General features: G+C 42.3%; 2 protein-coding genes across 6 annotated transcripts in view; one reads left to right on the forward strand and one right to left on the reverse strand.

Moving 5' to 3' along the window:
* Window positions 1-1,781: 1,781 nt before the first annotated feature.
* Window positions 1,782-6,534, forward strand: LOC106609523 (zinc finger protein 718). 4 transcript variants are annotated; one of them, XM_045722184.1, is made up of 9 exons: window positions 1,782-2,080; window positions 2,214-2,416; window positions 3,240-3,344; window positions 3,453-3,548; window positions 3,868-3,978; window positions 4,150-4,270; window positions 4,381-4,680; window positions 5,311-5,576; window positions 5,634-6,534. In XM_045722184.1, the coding sequence occupies exons 1-9, from the start codon at window positions 2,047-2,049 to the stop codon at window positions 6,438-6,440; spliced, it is 2,043 nt and encodes a 680-aa protein (XP_045578140.1). In that variant the 5' UTR covers window positions 1,782-2,046; the 3' UTR covers window positions 6,441-6,534. The 4 variants fall into 4 exon arrangements, with proteins under 4 accessions (XP_045578140.1, XP_045578138.1, XP_045578139.1 ...); XM_045722182.1 differs by having other exon boundaries at window positions 5,311-6,534; XM_045722183.1 differs by having other exon boundaries at window positions 2,220-2,416; window positions 5,311-6,534.
* Window positions 6,535-7,430: 896 nt separating this feature from the next.
* LOC106609522 (ras association domain-containing protein 8) overlaps window positions 7,431-19,345 on the reverse strand; it is a 30,686-nt gene continuing 18,771 nt past the window's right edge. For both annotated transcript variants that reach the window (XM_014208440.2, XM_014208439.2), the window contains exons 3-5: window positions 18,402-19,339; window positions 11,300-11,429; window positions 7,431-11,012 (exon numbers count right to left, since the gene is read on the reverse strand). In XM_014208440.2, the coding sequence (XP_014063915.1) occupies window positions 10,897-11,012; window positions 11,300-11,429; window positions 18,402-19,339 (1,184 nt within the window). In that variant the 3' untranslated portion in view covers window positions 7,431-10,896. The remainder of the gene's footprint in view (window positions 11,013-11,299; window positions 11,430-18,401; window positions 19,340-19,345) is intronic.

Genomic DNA, 19,345 nt, shown 5'->3' on the forward strand with positions numbered 1-19,345 from the left:
GTCTGAATACTAATGTAAATGTGATATTTAATTAATTTTATTTTTTATAAATTAGCAAACATTTCTACAAACCTGTTTTTGCTTTGTCATTATGGGATATTGTGTGTAGACTGATGAGGAGAAAAAATAATTCAATCAATTATAGAATAAGGCTGTAACTTAACAAAATGTGGAAAAAGTCAAGGGGTCTGAATACTTTCTCCACTATTTTTTTTTTATTCCTCGTGTTACTATTTTATTTTTATTTTAAAACTCTGCATTGTTGGTTAGTAAACATTTCATGGTAAAGTCTACACCAGTTGTATTCAGCACATAAGTACGATTTGATGTCCAGGGTTCAAATCCTTGTCTTCTTATCTTGCATTGGGTTATTGAGATACATAATAACTCAACAAATCTGCCAATCCTCAAGTGGCATAGTACAGTAGGATTGTTCAAGATACAAAATCATGTGTGTACAGACAAGATCGTAGCTTAATCTAATCCTGTCAGTTCCTAATTTCTTTACATTAGGTAATATAATTAATTGAATGAGTCAGCTATGCCTTAATATTATTGCTGCAGGTCAACAAAATGAGTTCTTGCAGTCCAAAAGTTCAAATATTGTCTTTTCATATTTTGAGATGAAATGCGCTACAATAGTAACAAACACAAGAAAGGGCAAACTTTCAACACTGGTCTAAATGTATTAATTAAGCATTTCATATTATAACATCAGCTTATTACAATGTTGCCATAGACGTGGCAAAGTAATTTCTCTCAGATGTTTGTGGGGAAAAGGGAGTAGATAATGTAATTCTCATCCACGACAGCTCCGACATAGAGAGCAATAGCAAGGGTGCATTTTTGTAGGCACAACTCCGCCATGGTCCATTGGACGAAGCTTATGGGAAATTAGTGGAGTTTTTGGAGGGTTTTTGGATAAACGGCAAAAATGTGTTCTGTGGTAAACACAGGCTTGGGAGATCTTATACGTTTTGTTCTATGAGATCATCTTCATCAGCTAAAGTCACTTTTTGTGAATTTTGAAGGACTTACGTAATAAAAAAAAGCACAAAGCACATAATTGCTTCATAATTCATTAAGGTCATGTTAAATGACTGATGTTATCTCATAGAACAAAACGTTCAAGATCTCCTAAGCCTGTGTTCACCTCAGACCTCATTTTTGGCATTTATCCCAAAACCCGATTCTTTCCCCATCCATTTTCCCCATGGGAATGGCTGAACGTATGAGAGTTAACTAATTTCCGGCTTTTAGGACTACAAGCCGGCGAGCTCTATTATCATCCCTATTAATTGATGTTGATGGTTGAGAGACAGCTCCTCTATTGTGTCCCCAGAAAACTGCAGATGACTTTGACCTCCATCTGACAAGGCAAGTAGGCTGGACAAGCCTACAGCACAATGATGAGCGCTCAAATTTTCTTAATAAGATAGCAGGACAGTAACGGCAATTTTGTTTACATTTGAAACAAAAATATGAACCATTAATAATATTTAATTCATTTTAATTACGGAAGTGGAGCTGTCTCTCAGTCAGGGTTTTAACTAGGTGGTATACAGGAATTATTTTGTAGCAGGTTAGGAGAACTTATGCAGCAGGTTAGGAGAATTAGGCTATTTTGGTGGGCAATATTATAAACCCTCAATTAAACTAAATGATATATTGCAATGACTAAATACAAAGAGAATAATCTTTTGTGGTATGCGTCTTTCTTTTTTAAATGAGGACCTTTATTCTGAAGGATTGTTTTTAAACGTCACCCGGAAGTACAGTACTTCGTCGTGGTCAATGATTTGTTTGTTGTTAGTAAAAGCACAGGATGTGCAAATGTTGGCTATCTATAGAAAACGGGTTTAGTTTGCTAGCTAACTAGTATAGTATTAGCTAGCTTGCATAAAGAGATCAACCTTTTTAGCTACGTTGTAAGCCCTCAGTGTATATTCCAGGCTTGGTCACTCCTAACGTTAGAATCAAACTCTTTAGCTAGCTAACAGTAGCTTGTTTCAGTGGCTTTTATTTCTTTTTCTTTGCAAACTAGCTATGGATAACATTATTGATCCAGCATCAGAACAAGGTTAGTTTGTGTTAAATGTAGAAAAATTATGTCCATTCAAATATGTCCTATAGCCTACACATAGCTTGTAATAATATTAACTAGCTGAGTTATGGAATGTATTTGTTTATCTGTTAATTTCTCTTCCCTTCAGGGACAGATCTCCCTCTGTTCTCCTTGCGTCTCCTGGTTCCACCTCTACGCCTGATGTCTGCTTTCATGTGGCAAGTGACTCAACAGCGTAATGTGATGCAGTATGAGAAGCTGGAGGAGTTTGTTACTTTAGTGACAGAGATGGTTCCAGAGCTGCTGAGTTCCAGGCAGAGGACCCAACTCATCCTGGGACTGAGAGCAAGGGTGAGAGAGGTGGAAATGTTGAGGGTTGGGATGGAAAGAGTCTTATAATGGAACAAACTATGGGCAGCCACTAGCTGTAATTACTGTACGTCTGCCCTGCTCTGATTAATCAGGCTGTAATACACAATTAATTGGTACATACAGCCAGCAACTAATGCCTGCAAAATCGTATAAATGTTCATTACAAGCCAGAATGTTGAATAAAATAACATTTAAACTTACTCTACCAGTTGTCTGGCAGATTGTCCTTCAGCATTTGTGACATACATTTCCACAGGAAAGTATTGTTTACTCAACCTTTTAGAGATATGGTTCGGCACCTAGGTAAAATTTGTTTATATTGGATATTTGTTTTTCTCGTCAATAGCTATAGAACCAATATTCTGAATCAGGGGAGGATGGAGAACAATCCACACCTTTTTTTGTGTGTGAATATTTTTCAATATTTCTTTCCCCTACAATTCCACACAAGAAAATTCTCCATCCTCCCGATTCAGAATATACAATTTTCATTGTCATGGCAAGCTTGGAGAGAGGGAAAAAAATCCAGTATATAATTAACTTCACCTTAGTAGGCCCTAGACAATACTTTCCTATGGATATTTTCTCGAGTTTCAAGCATCTGAAGGACAAACCACACAGACAACTGGTAGAGTAAGTTTACATTTAACTTTATTCAACATTCTGGCTTGTAAGGAACACTTACACAATTTTGCAGGCATTCATTTCAGGCTGTATGTACCAATAAATTGTGTATTACAGCCTGATTAATCAGACTACCCTGGCCCTAGTCCTGCTTTTCACATATCCACCTCTGTTCCAGATGGTTTTAGAGTTGTGTCGCAGTGCGGGCACAGCTGACCTCCTGATCATCCAGGCCCATCTGGACATAATCCACACGTTGACACACAACTCCTTACACAAAGAGGTAGTTTAAATTGGCAACACTTTATGAATGAGACACTGGGAAGAACTTTATTTCTGAAAGATGCATTCCTGTACATTTGACTGATGTTTTGTTTGCGCCTAATGACAGAGTCATGGTGATGAATTGGAGGCTTCAGATTCTAACTTTGTGGAGCTAGTCCAAACGCTGCTGGAAGACCCTTCTGAGAGGGAGCATTTCTTCCAGGTGAGGAACTTTCTCTCTAGACTTCTTTATGATCCTTTTGCTTGAATATATTTCTGAAATTGGCTACTAGTTGAACATCTACTTAGATCAACTGCTCCTCCATTGTTCCCACAAGTAAGGGTGGGGGCTGATGACACATCAGACCAACTCCTTGAATGGCCTACTGCTTGTAGTTTGCACCCTTACATGTGTGTACATTACTGTACTTATACTTGGGATATTGTTTCTCAACAGGAAAAGTTCCAAAATAGCTGGAGTGCATCTTTAATGGAGACATTTGGCACTAGACCCATTTCATGCTAAATTGTCTATTTCACAGGAGGTGTTCCCAGTCCACTATGGCCCTCGGTATGACACAGCGCTGCAGACACTGGTGTGGGAGTTCCTCTCCAGACTGGAGGAGCTGCTGCCTGTACCAGACCTCACGCAGGTACTGAGGAAAACATCTCTGTTCTAAAAGATTGACGGAACATGGCGTCATGTGGCTCTACAGATGAATTGAATGGTGTTTTTGGTCATTTCAAAACTTGTCTAAAACCTCAAGTGGCTGGTACAATGTATTTGAATTCTTTATTATCATGTATTGCCCTGCTCCTCTTAGACAACAGCATGGCTCGGTGCTGCCCCCTCTGTCCTGGAGGGATGTGGACAGACTGTCTTTGACCCTGAACAACTGAAGACAGTGCTGCAGCACCATCAGCGTCATGGAAACCTGAACAAGAGTAAGTCTCCATCCAGATAATGGCTATGAAGTAAATAGTCAAATTGGACACCGCTTGTATTTTTTACTTGCCAATGTAGGTGAGTTTAACTGATGTTCTCTCCTACCCAGGTCATGTCTCTAAATACACTGCAGATACCATCCTGTCCACACTGTCCCTCCCTCCAAAAATGAGAGTTGTTATTAACTACGAGCCAGACAACTCTGACAATGTGAGGCCATACTCAGATGACGCTGAATGCATAGATAATGGGGTAGAGGTCTGTGAATATGAAGACCACAATGAAATCCTGGATGAAGGCACTGATAGATGTTTGGAGGATCTAGGACTGTCAACATCAGAGGAACAGGAACAAGAGGGTCTGTCACCTGCAGAGACCTCAGTGTTGGTTACTCCAGTACCCTGTGAAGGTAAGGAAAATAAAAATGTCAAACACTCATCCATTGTTTATGAGTAATAAAGTATATGAATTACAATGTGCAAGTAACTGCCAAAATAATGAAAACACTTGAGTAAATGAGGCATACGAAGTAAGCATGTGCTTCCACACAGGTGTGGTTCTTGACTTAATTAAACAATTAGTCACATCATGCTTAGGGTCATGTATATTTTGCCTATCATAGGATGGCAATGCCCCCATCCACAATGCACGAGTGGTAACTGAATGGTTTGAGCATGATAACGATGTTAACTATGTGCCATGGCCATCAGGCACAGATCTCAACCCAATTGAACACTTATGGGAAATTATGGAGAGGTGCCTGAGGTAGCATTTTCCACCACCATCAACAAAGCACAAAATGATGGAATTTATTGTCGAAGAATGGTGTCGCATCCCTCCAATAGAGTTCCAGACACTTGTAGAATCTATGCCAAGGTGCCCAACTCCCTTTGAAAACATTTTATATTGGTGTTTCCTTTAGTTTGGCAGTTACCTGTGTAAAAATATGAATCTATATATATATATATATATATATATATATATATATATATATATAAGGTGGTTATGTAATCTTATCTCCTGTATTTTCTCCTTACAGAATTGAACTTGGATCATTCTCTCAACGTAATGGTGAATGCTGACGAGCCATCCCAGGTTCTTACCTGCACTCTGCCTCCATTCTCTCACAGTGAAATGGCCAACCTCTGCAAGGACATCAAGACCGACCAAGTAGAAGAGGACAGAAAGCAGGTTGACGAGAAAGAAGAGGTGGTCAGAAAGGGGGACAAAAAGAGGGTGATCAAACAGGTTGACAAGAAAACAAAGGTGGTCAGAAAGGGGGACAAAAAGAGGGTGATCAAACAGGTTGACAAGAAAACAAAGGTGGTCAGAAAGGGGGACAAAAAGAGGGTGATCAAACAGGTTGACAAGAAAAAAGAGGGATCCCCAGCACCCAAAAACAGGACTCATACATGTGAGTGTGGGAAGGTTTTCAAAAAACCATCACTGCTGACGCTACATATGGGAGTTCACACGATGCCATATCATTGTGACCAGTGTCCCAAGCGATATGCTACTCCTGGGGCTCTGAAAAAGCACCAGCTACTTCACACAGAAGAAAGACCATTTGCATGTGAACACTGTGACCGGGGGTACAGGAGTGCTTATGATCTCAAAGTGCACGTACGCATTCACTCTGGGGAGCGCCGTCACATGTGTACTGTCTGTGGTAAGAGGTTTACCCAGCAGTGTGCACTAGTGAGACACACGCGAATGCATGCTGGGGAGAAGAATTATTTATGTAGCATATGTGGTAAGGCATTCCTTACCTCAGGAGAACTGCGGTTACATACACGAACGCACACAGGAGAAAACCCCCACACCTGTAAACATTGTGGAAAGGGTTTCAAAGTATCATGCCATCTTATGGTTCATCTGCGATCTCACACAGGCGAGCGTCCTTACACCTGCACCCAATGCCCCAAATCTTTCACTACCTCGGACTCTCTTAGAACGCACATATATACTCACACTGGGGAGAAACCTCACCAATGCTCAGAGTGTGGGAAAACATTTACTCAAAGGGGTAATATGGTAAATCATATGAGAAGAGTTCATAGACCGGTTAAGATTCTCCAAAAGTACTCCCAACAGAAAGACAGACAAAGTCTCGTAAAAAAAAAAAAATTGAGAACAAAAGAAACTATGTCGGAGTTAATTCCATTGTAAATGCTAGCAGTATACACATGATTTTACAGGTCCTCTTTTGTATATCAGATTATCATACCAAAACATGTTTTTCAATAAACTTCTTCAGATTTTATGTCTACACATGATATTCCAGACTACAAATAACGATAATGATTTTAGAAGCGCGATTATGATTGACATTGACCCAATTTAAAACGATTTACACCTCCAGATTCCAGACACTTGTAAAATATGCAGAAACAATGCATCCCCAACTACCTCCCATGGTGTTTTTTTAAATAAAAAATTAATACAAATATTTCAGCTTTATTTAACCAGGTAGGCAAGTTGAGAACAAGTTCTCATTTACAACTGCGATCTGGCCAAGATAAAGCAGGGAGATCTGAAAACATTCGGCTCAAGAGGTCTTTTTAATTGTGTACACATCTAAAAATGTGGGCACAATCAGAATGTTGAAGAAGATCAGAACTTATGTTAGAGCAAGGTATAAACGGGCTTGATTCAATATGTATTGCAGAAGATTCGCGTTATAGGTCGATTAAAATTGAAAGGCAATGTTACTGTGTTTGCGGAGACTGTGTTCATGGTAAACACTGCATATGTCGACTCAATCGGAAATAACCTTTACATTTGAACACAGATCTTCTGTGATACGGATTGAATCCAGCCATAGTCTATACATTTCTCTCCCAGATCTGCAAAACCAGTGGTCCAGGGTTCAAATCCATCTTTTCTTGTGTGTTGGATTAGTGAGATACACACTATGACTCAACAAATCTGCCAATCCTCAAGTGGCGCATTAGGATTGTTCCAAGACACAAAATCATTTGTGGACAGACAAGATTGTAGCGTCTAATACTCTGTTCCTAATTTCTTTACATTAGGTAATATCATTCATTGAATGAGTCAGCTATGACATAATATTAGTGCTGCAGGACAACACAAGTTCAAATATTGTCTTCATTTGAGTTGAAATCTGCTACAATAGAAATCACCACAAGGACAAACTTTCAACACTGGTCTAAATGTATTAAGCATTTCATATAATAACAGCAGTTTATTACAATGATGTCATGGATGTGGCAAAGTCATTTCTCTCAGATGTTTGTGGGGAAAAGGAAGTAGAACATGTCATTCTCATACATGACAGCTCCGTACGACATGTTGGCAGAATTTCCTTCCAATCATTTACTCTTTGGGCTGGTTTCCCGGACATATCGTCAGCCTTGTCCTAGACTAAAAACTGTGTTCACTGGAGATTCTCTATTAAACGTCTTTCTCAATCCAAAACTAGGTTTAAGGCTGTATTTAATCCGTATCGCTGTAGAGCTGCGCCAGTTTCTAAACCCAGACTTCCGGGAACGCTTGCGAAACAGACCAAGCAACCCAGGCTGGGGTTTGAGAAGTCAATGAGAGAAGTGAAAAATTATGAATTAGTTGTTCTCAATTTAAAGGCACAACCTAGCTTCGAGACAATATCTTAAGAAATTGAACATGTTATTACTCCAACCTCGTGAAAGTGAGAAACTGACACGTTTTCATTTTTGAGCCTTTGATTGGAGGCCTGCACATGCGCAGTACGGTGCGAGACGACCGTTAGACCCGATGACGTGTTTCCAACGTTGCCATGACATCGCCTACAAGTGTGGGCAGGTATTTCTTTTGAAGAAGCAGTTTATGCCTACGTTACTGTCTTTGGCTGCATAATAGAAATGTAAAGGTAATGTTCGTGGAGACCGAATTCATGGTAACCACTGCATATGTCGGCTCAATCAGAAATTATATAAACATTTCAATCGCGTTAGAGCGCTACAGATTTAATCCAGCCCTTCATCTGTGTCTGGAAAACCGTTGATTTCAGACATGTTTACGAAGACGGACCCTTAAAAGACTAGAGAGAACACCATACTCAGTTGGTGCAACATTTAAGAACAGTCCTAATAGATGCATAGAGTAGATTAGATTTCAGTGCAGAGTCATTCCATGTCATTTCAGCGAGCAATGACACCCACCATCTCAGATTGTTCAGAAATAGTTTGTTAGAAACAGGTAAGATTGGCATTCCTAAAACATTATGTTATTGAAATAGAATTGAATGAAAATAATGTTTCAGGAATGCTAATCGTATCTGTTACTCACTACAGAAACGATTTCAGAAAAATCTGAGATGTGGGTGTCGAAATCCTCATGTGCTTTTTGAGGTGAAACGACCCTGCATCTTTGGGACTTTATTGGTAGGTTGTGTCTAATAACCACCAAAAGATAGGGTTTTTAAAACCCTAAAAAGTGCCCCATTTGTTTACAGTTTGCATTTCGGTGTCCTCTGACATATGAGTGAATGCACTGGTCTGGGACCAAGACATGCCACCGTAGAAGACAGACCATGCAGTCAGTAATATACATTGTGATAAACATTATACTTCCATACTTATAACTCCACTATCATCCTAAGCCTCCGGTCATCTCAACAATACAAAAACGTCAATGAAACCAAGCCATCAGTGCATGCACCAAGCTGGCCACAGAGTAGCAGGATAAAACAAAAGTTCATTCATATTATCTACAACTATTGTCTTTGTCAGCATTATGCAATATTTTAAATATTGTAAAATATTCCAATACTATGTAGTGATTATCTACAATTCAGTAAGGCATGCTAGTCTCTGCTGTGTACGTTGTTAAGAGCCATTGTTCTTGTGTTAGTGGGTTACAGTTCGGTTACATTTCGGCGACACAGCTCAACCCTTCATGATCCAAACTAGGACATCAATAATACTGAATGGAACGAGCTTCAGGTCAGTCTGTTGACCTTGACGTGCGTCCACCGGCTTTGCTGTTGGTGGGTTCCCTGGTATCAACTAGTCCACAATCAAACAACAACCTCTTATCTCACACAGTCCTCTCTCCACGAGGCTGAAGAGCCACAGAGTGGAGTTCGATCTATTGACAGATACAGTCCAATAACTCTTTTAACAAATTAAGTACATTCAGGTTGACCGCTACCAATCACATTGTCTAACTTGCTTTGGTTCATGTGAGACATCTTTTTAACTTCATAAAAATGATTAGCCATGTAAGACAATATACAAACCCACAATTATTCAAGAGGTTACAAATGAGAAAAGAAAACCACTCAACACAAACAAGGCATTATCTATAAAAACTGTAAGTGGTAAGTACAAATTCTGTAGGCCCTTCCAAAGTAAAAGTGCAACAGTAAACTTACAGCATAATGAAATATTCCAACGATGAAAGTGAGTAACCACATAAATTGCATAATGTAAAATTTTTGCATGTATAATCAATATGAAATGACCAATATTAAGATCCTAGCGAAATGTTTTCTGAGATGTATTCTGCCACCCAGTGGCAGACCAGATTATACAGCTATTGACATCAGTCACAAAAAAAATCACAATCTGATCAACAATTAGTCACTAGACTGCTGTGTTGACCATAAATGGTGCATCGGATCTCTGGAGTATAGCTGCCATGTCTATAAGTATCTGTTATAACAGCCTTTACTGTTCTTAGTCTTTAAAACAGAAAAATACTTATAATGCAGTCAGATATGGCTCTATTAAACAACAAAGGTCTCACACAAGGTGGCCTATCTGTGTAAAATGTGGTTTTCTGACCCATTCTGTTTCTGTAACAAATGGCCAATAGACTTTTGAGACCTCTGTCTTTGTAAATCATGGTTGTCTGAAGATATTTTCATTTCCTCTATATTCGCCTGATCTCAAAGGGACTTTCTTCAGTCTCAACCCCTACAAACATCTGGATTTCCTCATGGTTGTCCAGGGGCAGCAGTTGACTCTTTAGTTAAGTCATCACATGACTGTGATTGTGCACTTTACTAGTCCATCAGCTTGCTATATGAAGGTAACAGAGTGCTAGGTGGTGTTAATACCATATTTCTCACATCTACTCAGTCCTTGTAGATCTTTGAGAGGAAATAGAGAAGTGCACAGAGGTGAGGCTAAAACGTTCTGTTTGAAATTGGGCTTCTGTACCTCAAGGATGCATGACTGTTTGAAAAGCATAGCAAGGACATGGTCGAGCTCTCCAGCTATCTACCAGTGGCAGAACAGCCAAAACGAGGCAAACATTCTAAATCCTATAGTCTTGACAAAACTGTTGGGGGTCTCTGTGTGTTCTCATGGAAGATAGAGGAAACTCAGCAGAGAGAAGGGGAAGGATGGCATTGTGGGAGGACAGGGTGGAGATCAGAGGAGGCTAAGGGGATGAGCTGCCAGCGCAAATGCTCATTCTAATGGTTGTTTCCATGTGTTTGGTACCATTCCATTTATTCCATTCCAGCCATTACATTGAGCCCTTCCTCCTATAGCTCCTCCCACCAGCCTCCTCTGGTGGAGCTCCAATGGAGATAAGAGATGGATCCTCCAGGGGAGAAGCCGACTCAACTCCAGCAGGTCACTGGTGGTAGGCAGCAGAAGGTAAAGGTCAGGGGTCAGACGTAGATGCCCTCAGGGTTGAGGCCTGAAGACACTGGACTCTGCAGAGCTCGGAGGTCACTGGGGAGGAGGCGGGAGGAGCCCAGCCGTTTCAGCGAGCCTGATTGGAGGTCTGGAGAGAGAGGGGAGGAGGAAAGAAGTCTACGTTAAGTCATCAAGAAGTCTACGTTAAGTATTATTTTTTTATTTTAAATTATACTTTTTACTTTCAGGTTGAGCAGTTACTGTGTGGATTAGACTGTGGCGTGACATTACTAGCCAAATAAGAGCTTTCCAAAAACCTGACAAGGTGTACTAACTTCCACTAGGGGGTAGTGTTGGATAATACAATGTTTGAAATGTCTGAGCCCAGATTGGGCAGAAAATCTGACTATGAAACTTTGTAATGCTTGTGTGTACCCGTGTTATTTTCCTGGTCATTGGGCTGGGCTGGTAGAACGGTGACCTTGGTGCCCGTCTGATGGATGAACTGCTGAAGGTTCACCTGTCTCAGCTCCCTGGTCAGCTGCTCCAACTCCTGCTCTTTCTCCTGCAACAAACAACCACTCAGCTAGTCATTTACTTCCCCTGCAGTTTCTACTGTCAGTTCCACTTCCCTGTATACTCTGTTTGTCCACTGATGGGGGCTCACCTGGCCACTCGCGCATAACAAGCAACTTTATAGATTCATACGATGTTTCAAATATTATATTTTTCTCGTGGAATTTTATTCCTTTACATTTAAGGCTATTTTCAGGTGGAATTGTTGCATTGAGAAGAACCTTTAAAATCAGACAGTTTACGGTTACATACATGTTGCAGGTGGTTAAACCCAATAAAGGAGCAGTCATTCTAGGGCCCAGCTAAGGGTAGAGTTGGTTCTAGGGAAAGAGTAATGTGGAAGTAGATCTGCAGTTCTTTTCAGGCCCCAAAATCATCAGTAGTATATAACTCACCACCCGAATCTTTAAAATAACTGTTTTACCTCACGCCCACACTATGGCTGCATTTAGACAGGCAGCCCAATTCTGAGGTTATTTCCACTAATTGGTCTTTTGACCAATCACAACAGATATTTTCACATCAGCTCTTTTTCAGAGCTGATCTGATTGGTCAAAAGACCAATTAGTGAAAATAAGATCAGTATTGGGCTGCCTGTCTAAATGCAGCCTGTGTGGTGTACTCCACCCTGTAAGTAAACGTTACATCATGAAGACTAATAAGAGGCCTCCAAAATGTTCCTACTAAAAACACAGGGCCGTTTTCAATCAAACACAGTAACTCCAAAAACATTCTTCCCAAGCAGTGAGAAACCATGCTTGAATTAATAAACAGTTATGTTTCATTGTAAACATGGTTTTGTCAAGGACATGAATCCAAACGAATATAAATTCAGCGCCAGACGAATGTAAAATATATATATATATATATACAGTACCAGTCAAAGGTTTGGACACACCTTCTCATTCCAGGGTTTTTCTTTATTTTTACTATTTTCTACGTTGTAGAATAATAGTGAAGACATCAAAACTATGAAATAACACATATGGAATCATGTAGTAACATGATTGCATTTCAATTAACAGGTGTCCCTTGTTAAAAGTTCATTTGTGGTTTTCTTTGAATTAATAATGTGTCAGTTGTGTTGTGACAAGGTAGGGGTGGTACACAGAAAATAGCCCTATTTGGTAAAAGACCAAGTCCATATTACAGCAAGAACAGCTCAAATAAGCAAAGAGAAATGACAGTCCATCATTACTTTAAGACATGAAGTTCAGTCAATCCGGAAAAGTTCAAGAACTTTGAAAGCTTCTTCAAGTGCAGTCGCAAAAACCATCAAGCGCTATGATGAAACTGGCTCTCATGAGGACCACCACAGAAAAGTAAGACCCAGAGTTACCTCTGCTGCAGAGGATTTTTTTTTTTTTTTTTTTCACCTTTATTTAACCAGGTAGGCCAGTTGAGAACAAGTTCTCATTTACAACTGCGACCTGGCCAAGATAAAGCAAAGCAGTGTGACACAAACAACAACACAGTTACAAATGAGAAACAAACGTACAGTCAATAACACAATAGAAAACTCTATATACAGTGTGTGCAATTGTAGTAAGATTAGGGAGGTAAGGCAATAAATAGGCCATAGTGGCGAAATAATTACAATTTAGAAATTAAACACTGGAGTGATAGATGTGCAGAAGATGAATGTGCAAGTAGAAATACTGTGGTGCAAACGAGCAAAAAAATAAATAGCAATATGGGGATGAGGTAGTTGGGTGGGCTATTTACAGATGGGCTACGTACAGGTGCAATGATCGGTAAGCTGCTCTGACAGCTGATGCTTAAAGCTAGTGAGGGAGATAGGAGTCTCCAGCTTCAGTGATTTTTGCAATTCGTTCCAGTCATTGGCAGCAGAGAACTGGAAGGAAAGGCGGCCAAAGCAGGAGTTGGCTTTGGGGGTGAACAGTGAAATATACCTGCTGGAGCACGTGCTATGGGTGGGTGCTGCCATGGTGACCATTGAGCTGAGATAAGGCGGGCTTTATCTAGCAAAGACTTATAGATGACCTGGAGCCAGTGAGTTCGGCGACAAATTTGAAGCGAGGGGCAGCCAACGAGAGCATACAGGTCGCAGTGATGGGTAGTATATGGGGCTTTGGTGACAAAACGGATGGCACTGTGATAGACCGCATCCAATTTGCTGAGTAGAGTGTTGGAGGCTATTTTGTAAATGACATCGCCGAAGTCAAGGATCGGTCATTTTTACGAGAGTATGTTTGGAAGCATGAGTGAAGGATGCTTTGTTGCGAAATAGGAAGGCGATTCTAGATTTAATTTTGGATTGGAGATGCTTTTTGTGAGGCTGGAAGGGGAGTTTACAGTCTAACCAGACACCTAGGTATTTGTAGTTGTCCACATATTCTAACACGGAACCCAAATCGGCTGCGCGCGTGCGCCATCGTGCATAAATGTATTTTGTCCACCCACACCAAACGTGATCATGACACACAGATTGAAATATCAAAACAAACTCTGAACCAATTACATTAATTTGGGGACAGGTCAAAAAGCATTAAACATTTATGGCAATTTAGCTAGCTAGCTCGCACTTGCTAGCTAATTTGTCCCATTTAGCTAGCTTGCTGTTGCTAGCTAATTTGTCCTGGGATATAAACATTGAGTTGTTATTTTACCTGAAATGCACAAGGTCCTCTACTCCGACAATTAATCCACACATAAAATGGTCAACCGAATCGTTTCTAGTCATCTCTCCTCCTTCCAGGCTTTTTCTTCTCTGGACTTTATATTGCGATTGGCAACTATCATAAATTAGGTGCATTACCGCCACTGACCTCGTTCGTCTTTCAGTCACCCACGTAGGTATAACCAATGAGGAGATAGCACGTGGGTATCTGCTTCTATAAACCAATGAGGAGATGGGAGAGGCGGGACTTGCAGCACAATTTGCATCACAAATAGAACTGACTTGTATTTTATCCCTTGGCAACGCAGACGCTCGTTGGCGCGCGCGAGCAGTGTGGGTGCAATAATTGAATAATATAGATCTTTAAATTTATTTTGCAACGCTCGAGTACGCGACGTAAGCGGTGTAGTCATGGTATAAGTCAGAACTGTCCAGAGTAGTGATGCTAGACGGGCGGGCGGGCGCGGGCAGCGATCGGTTGAAGAGCATGCACTTAGTTTTGCTTAAGAGCAGTTGGAGGCCACGGAAGGAGTGTTGTATGGCATTGAAGCTCGTCTGGAGGTTTGTTAACACAGTGTCCAAAGAAAGGCCAGAAGTATACAGAATGGTGTCGTCTGCGTAGAGGTGGATCAGAGAATCACCAGCAACAAGAGCGACATCATTGATGCATACAGAGCAAAGAGTCGGCCCGAGAATTGAACCATGTGGTACTCACATAGAGACTGCCAGAGGTCCGGACAACAGGCCCTCCGATTTGACACACTGAACTCTATCAGAGAAATAGTTGGTGAACCAGGCGAGGCAGTCATTTGAGAAACCAAGGCTGTTGAGTCTGCCGATAAGAATGCAGTGATTGACAGAGTCGAAAGACTTGGCCAGGTCAATGAATACGGCTGCACAGTATTGTCTTTTATCGATGGCGGCTATGATATCGTTTAGGACCTTGAGCGTGGCTGAGGTGCACCCATGACCAGCTCGGAAACCAGACTGCATAGTGGAAAAGGTACGGTGGGATTCGAAATGGTCGGTGACCTGTTTGTTAACTTGGCTTTCGAAGACTTTAGAAAGGCAGGGTAGGATAGATATAGGTCTGTGACAGTTTGGGTCAAGAGTGTCACCCCCTTTGAAGAGGGGGATGACCGCGGCAGCTTTCCAATCTTTAGGGATCTCAGACAATACGAAAGAGAGGTTGAACAGGCTAGTAATAGGGGTTGCAACAATTGCGGTGGATAATTTTAGAAAGAGAGGGTCTAGATTGTTTAGCCCAGCTGATTTGTAGGGATCCAGATTTTGCAGCTCTTTCAGAACATCAGCCATCTGGATTTGGGTGAAGGAGAAATGGGGGAGGCTTGGGCAAGTTGCTGTGGGGGGGTGCAGAGCTGTTGACCGGGGTAGGGGTAGCCAGGTGGAAAGCATGGCCAGCCGTAGAAAAATGCTTATTGAAATTCTCGATTATCGTAGATTTATCAGAGGTGACAGTGTTTCCTAGCCTCAGTGCAGTGGGCAGCTGGGAGGAGGTGCTCTTATTCTCCATGGACTTTACAGTGTCCCAAAACTTTTTGGAGTTAGTGCTACAGGATGCAAATTTCTGTTTGAAAAAGGTAGCCTTTGCTTTCCTAACTGCCTGTGTATATTGGTTCCTAACTTCCCTGAAAAGTAGCATATTGCGGGAGCTATTCAATGCTAATGCAGTATGCCACAGGATGTTTTTGTGCTGGTCAAAGGCAGTCAGGTCTGGAGTGAACCGAGGGCTATATCTGTTCTTAGTTTTTTTTTTTATTGAATGGGGCATGCTTATTTAAGATGGTGAGGAATGCACTTTTAAAGAATAACCAGGCATCCTCTACTGACGGAATGAGGTCAATATCCTTCCAGGATACCCAGACCAGGTCGATTAGAAAGGCCTGCTCGCTAAAGTGTTCTAGGGAGCATTTGACAGTGATGAGGGGTGGTCATTTGACCACAGACCCATTACGGACGCAGGCAATGAGGCAGTGTTCGCTGAGATCCTGGTTGAAGACAGCAGAGGTGTATTTAGAGGGCAGGTTGGTCAGGATGATATCTATGAGGGTGCCCGTGTTTACGGATTTAGGGTTGTACCTGGTAGGTTCCTTGATAATTTGTGTGAGATTGAGGGCATCTAGTTTAGATTGTAGGACGTCCAGGGTGTTAAGCATATCCCAGTTTAGGTCACCTAACAGTACAAATTCTGAAGATAAATGGGGGACAATTAATTCACATATGGCGTATAGGGCACAGCTGGGGGCTGAGAGGGGTCTATAACAAGTGGCAACAGTGAGAGACTTATTTCTGGAAAGGTGGATTTTTAAAAGTAGAAGCTCGAACTGTTTGGGCACAGACCTGGATAGCATGACAGAACCCTGCAGGCTAACTCCACCCCCTTTGGCAGTTCTATCTTGGCGGAAAATGTAGTTGGGGATGGAATTTGGGGAATTTTTGGTGGCCTACCTAAGCCAGGATTCAGACACGGCTAGGACATCCGGGTTGTGCTAAAGCAGTGAATAAAACAAAACTTGGGAGGAGGCTTCGGACGTTAACATGCATGAAACCAAGGCTTTTACGGTTACAGAAGTCAACAAATGATAGTGCCTGGGGAATAGGAGTGGAACTAGGGGCTACAGGGCCTGGGTTAACCTCTACATCACCAGAGGAACAGAGGAGGAGTGGGATAAGGGTACGGCTAAAGGAACTGGTCATCTAGTGCGTTGGGGAAAGAGAATAAAAGGAGAAGATTTCTGGGCGTGGTAGAATAGATGCAAGGCATAATGTACAGACAAGGGTATGGTAGGATGTGAGTACAGTGGAGGTAAACCTAGGTGTTGAGTGACGATGAGAGAGGTTTCGTCTCTGGAGGGACAAGTTAAGCCAGGTGAGTTCATTTTGAGTGGGACTGAAGGCTCTACAGTGAAATAAAACAGTAAAAAAGGATAAGTTCATTAGACTTAACTGCATCTCAGATTGCAGCCCAAATAAATGCTTCACAGAGTTTAACTAACAGACATCTCAACATCAACTGTTCAGAGGAGACTGCATGAATCAGGCCTTCATGGTCGAATTGCTGCAAAGAAACCACTTCTAAAGGACACCAATAAGAACAAGAGACTTGTTTGGGCCAAGAAACACGAGCAATGGACATTAGATCAATGGACATCTGTCCTTTGGACTGATGAGTCCAAATTTGAGATTTTTGGTTCCAACCGCTGTGTCTTTGTGAGATGCAGAGTAGGTGAATGGATGATCTCCACATGTGTGGTTCCCACTGTGAACCATGGAGGAGGAGTGATGATGTGGGGGTACTTTGCTGGTGACACTGTCTGTGATTTTATTTAGAATTCAAGGCACACTTAACCAGCATGGCTACCAAAGCATTCTGCAGCTATACGCCATCCCATCTGGTTTGCGCTTAGTGAAACTATAATTTGTTTTTCAACAGAACAATGACCCAACACACCTCCAGTCTGTGTAAGGGCTATTTGACCAAGAAGGAGAGTAATGGTGCTGCATCAGATTACCTGGCCTCCACAATCACCCAACCTCAACCCAATTGAAATGGTTTGGGATGAGTTGGATCGCAGAGTGAAGGAAAAGCAGCCAACAAGTGCTCAGCATATGTCGGAACTCCTTCAAGACTGTTGGAAAAGCATTCCAGGTGAAGCTGGTTGAGAGGATGCCAAGAGTGTGCAAAGCTTTCATCAAGGGAAAGGGTGGCTACTTTGAAGAATATAAAATATGTTTTAATTTGTTTAACACATTTTTGGTTACTACATGATTCCATATGTGTTATTTCATAGTTTTGATGTCTTCACTATTATTCTACAATGTACAAAATAGTACAAATAAAGAAAAACCCTTGAATGAGTAGCTGTGTCCAAACTTTTGACTGGTACTGTATATGTTCCAGATATTATGCAGCCCTGTAAAATGGGCTTACGTGTCTTACTTCATTATAATTTTTTCTGCAAAGGTATCACAGTATAATCACCGTCATCCATTTTACATAAGGTGTTTGTATGTCTTCCAATCAATGATAAATGTTGTTTTCAACCCTATTTTACAAAAGGTGTTTGTTTATGTACATCATGTTTTGTTTTCAAAACCATTATGAATCAATGGTAATTTTTAGTATGGCACTTCTCTCTCTACTGCTTCTGAACATGTTTCATCCCTTAGGTCTTCATCAGCGAAAGCACATAGGATGGTAGATTGCAGTGTGCAGTCTCCAGCACCTTCCTAAAACGCTGAATTTGTGTATGTACAATCACTGTTTTCCTATACATTTTTCCTTCTACCAAAGCTGACCTGTAGTTTCTTGCTGGACTGTCCCAGTGAGCGGTCCACAGCCCTGCAGCTGCTCTCCAGCTGCACTCTGTGTTGAACCTGCTGCTCCAGCTCTGCCCTGACCTTCCCCAGCTGGGCCCGGGTCTCCTCCTCGTCCACCTGCCTGCTCTGCTCAGTCTCCTGCTCCAGGCCAGCCTCCATGCCCTGGATACGGGTCAGGTACTCCCCCAGCCGGGCTTCGCACTCCCGCACCCGTCCAATCAGCTCCTGGAGCTGCTCCCTCAGCTGCCGCTCGCTCTCCTGCTCGATCTGCAGCTCGTTCAGCCAGAACTCCTCCTCGGACATCTCCACCTCGTTCCTCCGCAGCTGCTGCTCCAGACGTGCCAGCTCCTCCTCCAGCACGCCGACGTCCTCCTGACCCTCAACGCACATGCCAATATCACCGCTCTCCCAGCCGTGTAGCTCTACCTCACAGCCCTGCAGCCGGCTCTCCAGTAGCTGGAGCTTGTCCTTCTGCAGCTGGACCAGGCGCACCAGCTCCCGGGCTGGACTGAGGGGCACAGACACCACCCCCCTGCCCTGGTTCAGTGCTCTCTGTTGCTGCTTGGCCTCGGCATCTCTGCCCTTCCCAAAAATATCCCTCAAGCCCTTGGCCCCAGCCGTGAAGGTGAGGGACTTACGCTTGGGCTCCCGACGCTTGAGCGAGCGGTCATTGGCCGACGGGTGCAGCTTGGCCAGAGGAGGCAGGCTCTGGCGGTAGAGGCCGCGCTCGGGCACACGGGATGAGCCGTCGGAGTTGGGACGTTCGCTGAGGGAAGGGCCGGTGCGCTGGAGAACCAGCTGCACGTCGCTGGCATACTGGCCCCACATGTTGAGGGACACCACAGGGTTTTCATGCGGGGCCAAGTGACGTTCCGTCTCCCGCCATCTCTCGATCAACGTGTACCTGCCAGTACGCCCTGCAA

The sequence above is a fragment of the Salmo salar genome, chromosome ssa07 (genome assembly GCF_905237065.1).
Source record: "Salmo salar chromosome ssa07, Ssal_v3.1, whole genome shotgun sequence".
Classification (NCBI taxonomy): domain Eukaryota; kingdom Metazoa; phylum Chordata; class Actinopteri; order Salmoniformes; family Salmonidae; genus Salmo; species Salmo salar.